The 2,283-nt window shown below is 52.5% G+C and overlaps 1 protein-coding gene across 1 annotated transcript in view; it reads left to right on the forward strand.

Annotated features, from left to right (window-relative positions):
* Window positions 1-2,254, forward strand: part of Llgl1 (LLGL scribble cell polarity complex component 1) — a 14,424-nt gene extending 12,170 nt beyond the window's left edge. The window contains exons 18-22 of the mRNA XM_031350905.1: window positions 419-683; window positions 824-938; window positions 1,067-1,179; window positions 1,371-1,491; window positions 1,583-2,254. Of these exons, the coding sequence (XP_031206765.1) occupies window positions 419-683; window positions 824-938; window positions 1,067-1,179; window positions 1,371-1,491; window positions 1,583-1,664 (696 nt within the window). The 3' untranslated portion in view covers window positions 1,665-2,254. The remainder of the gene's footprint in view (window positions 1-418; window positions 684-823; window positions 939-1,066; window positions 1,180-1,370; window positions 1,492-1,582) is intronic.
* The last annotated feature ends 29 nt before the right edge of the window (window positions 2,255-2,283 follow it).

Consider the following 2,283-nt stretch of genomic DNA (forward strand, 5'->3'; position numbering starts at 1 on the left):
CCAGCTTGCACCTTTTAGAACCCCTGCTCTACCTATTCATTCCCCTACCTGCTGAAACCTAAAGCCCTTCTATTCCAAAGAGCCTTCAGGCAGTGGAATGCCCTCAAGCATTCTATTTGCCCTGCCTTAGTTTCCCTCTACCCTCTACCTCACAGCCTTCTTCAAGAGCTGGTGGAAAGCCCTTGAATATTTGTACTTAAGAGTACCAGGCATAGAACATATGATCTGGCCAAGGGTGGAGAAGAGGTACACCATGAAGCCTGGGCTGGGTCTGTAGGCACTGGGTGGCTGGTTGAGTGAGTAGCATTTTGATGTCCACAATCGAATTGAGGCCTGCAGGGCCAGTTGGATGTCTGCAGCTGAGGAGCTTTGTGGTTAGGACTAAGCTGGGTCTAACTAACTGTCTGTCTGTCAACAGGTGTTCACACTACCCAAGGTGAGTGCCAAGACTAAATTCAAGCTGACAGCCCACGAAGGCTGTCGTGTGCGGAAGGTAGCCCTGGCTACATTTGCCAGTGTGATATCTGAAGACTATGCTGAGACCTGCCTTGCCTGCCTCACCAACCTGGGTGATGTCCACGTCTTCTCAGTGCCCGGCCTGAGGCCTCAGGTGCACTACTCCTGTATTCGGAAGGAGGACATCAGTGGCATCGCTTCCTGTGTCTTCACACGCCATGGTCAGGGTGAGGCGGGACAAGCTGGGAATGAATGTTGGGTACGCAGAAAGCCCGGACTCTGCTTATGTACCAAGGCAGCACCAGTCAAGGGTTGGGCGGTGTCAGTGTTCCTAAAATGTTCCTTGGCCCCTTTCTCTCGCTCACAGGCTTTTACTTGATTTCTCCATCGGAATTCGAGCGCTTCTCACTGAGTGCTCGAAATATCACAGAACCACTCTGTTCTCTGGATATAAGCTGGCCCCGAAATGCCACCCAGCCCAGGTTTGTAAGGAGTGGGTCCCTTAGCCATCTTGGGTCCTGCACTCCCTGGTGTTAATGCCTGTTTCTGGTTTGGGGGTTGGATGCAGCGCCTATAATAGTCCCCATCACACTCCCATCTATTTCTGTAGTCACAAGCTTCAAGAATCACCCAAGCTGAGCCAGGCTAATGGGACCAGAGACATCATTCTGGCCCCAGAGAGCTGTGAAGGAAGCCCTTGCTCTGCCCACAGCAAGAAAGCTGGTGAGAGGGCACACGGTTGAGGCAGGAATTGGCTTGAGGTTACCTGGGGGAGATGGGTTAAGGCATAAACTCGGTTCCACTGAGTCAGGGCTGGAAGCTACCAGAGGCAGCAAGAGTGCCTGTATGTGGTCTGTTGTCAGTACCTGGTCTCTAGGTGCACAGTGGATACTGAGGAGCACTTCTTCCGACAGATACCACAGAACCACCAGAGGCCACACTCTCGCCTGTGTCCATTGACTCAGCTGCTAGTGGGGATACAATGCTGGACACAACAGGGGATGTCACCGTGGAATATGTGAAGGATTTCCTGGGGTGAGGCCAGCTGCTCTCTCCCAAGCCTCCATTCCCCAGGGCAACTAAGAGTCTTCTTACCCCAGCCCTTCTGATTACTGCCCCTCCCCAGCTCTCCTGAGGACTCTGAGAAGAACCTGCGGAATCTGGGAGCAGATGATGCTTGTCGGGGCTACACCCTTCTGATTAAATGAGGTGCTGTGGGGCAGCCTGGCCTTACCACACAGCAGCTGCCATCCCTCACTCCAGCTGGAGCCTTGGCAAGCTTCTATAATGGTGGTGTTCTTGGAAGCCTAGTTGCCTTCCTCTGGCTGCCAGGCATAGGGGACCTGCAGTCATGATTAGCAGTTCAGTGCTAGAGAGGCCCTGGCCTGTCAGCATTGAAATCCTGTGCATGTAGAAGGACACTTCAGACCCTGTGGGTGTAGATGCTCTCATCCTGTTCACAGAGCCTATTTCACAGGAGAGTCACTGAGGCCGATAGGTCCTGCCTATTGAGCCAGCACATGGACCTTATGTGTCCCTACCTTATCTTGCTATGGACCCAGCCTAGTTGGAGACTGGAGCTCTCTGGACCTTAGTATAGTAGCTAGTGCCTCTGCAGCCTACATTGGGCATAGATAACTAACCATACCTTCTTCTACTTGGTACCCTCCTAGATCCCCAGCAAGCCCATCTCAGGCTGTCACTGAAAGGGCCTGCTTACCCTGCAGGCAGGAACGACTTGGGTTTGCTACCCTTAGTCATCACCACCATCTGTCTGTCTTGCCTAGCCCCTTCACACTGACCTGTCTTTTTTTTTTTTTTTTTTTT

The sequence above is a fragment of the Mastomys coucha genome, unplaced genomic scaffold (genome assembly GCF_008632895.1).
Source record: "Mastomys coucha isolate ucsf_1 unplaced genomic scaffold, UCSF_Mcou_1 pScaffold5, whole genome shotgun sequence".
Lineage (NCBI taxonomy): Eukaryota > Metazoa > Chordata > Mammalia > Rodentia > Muridae > Mastomys > Mastomys coucha.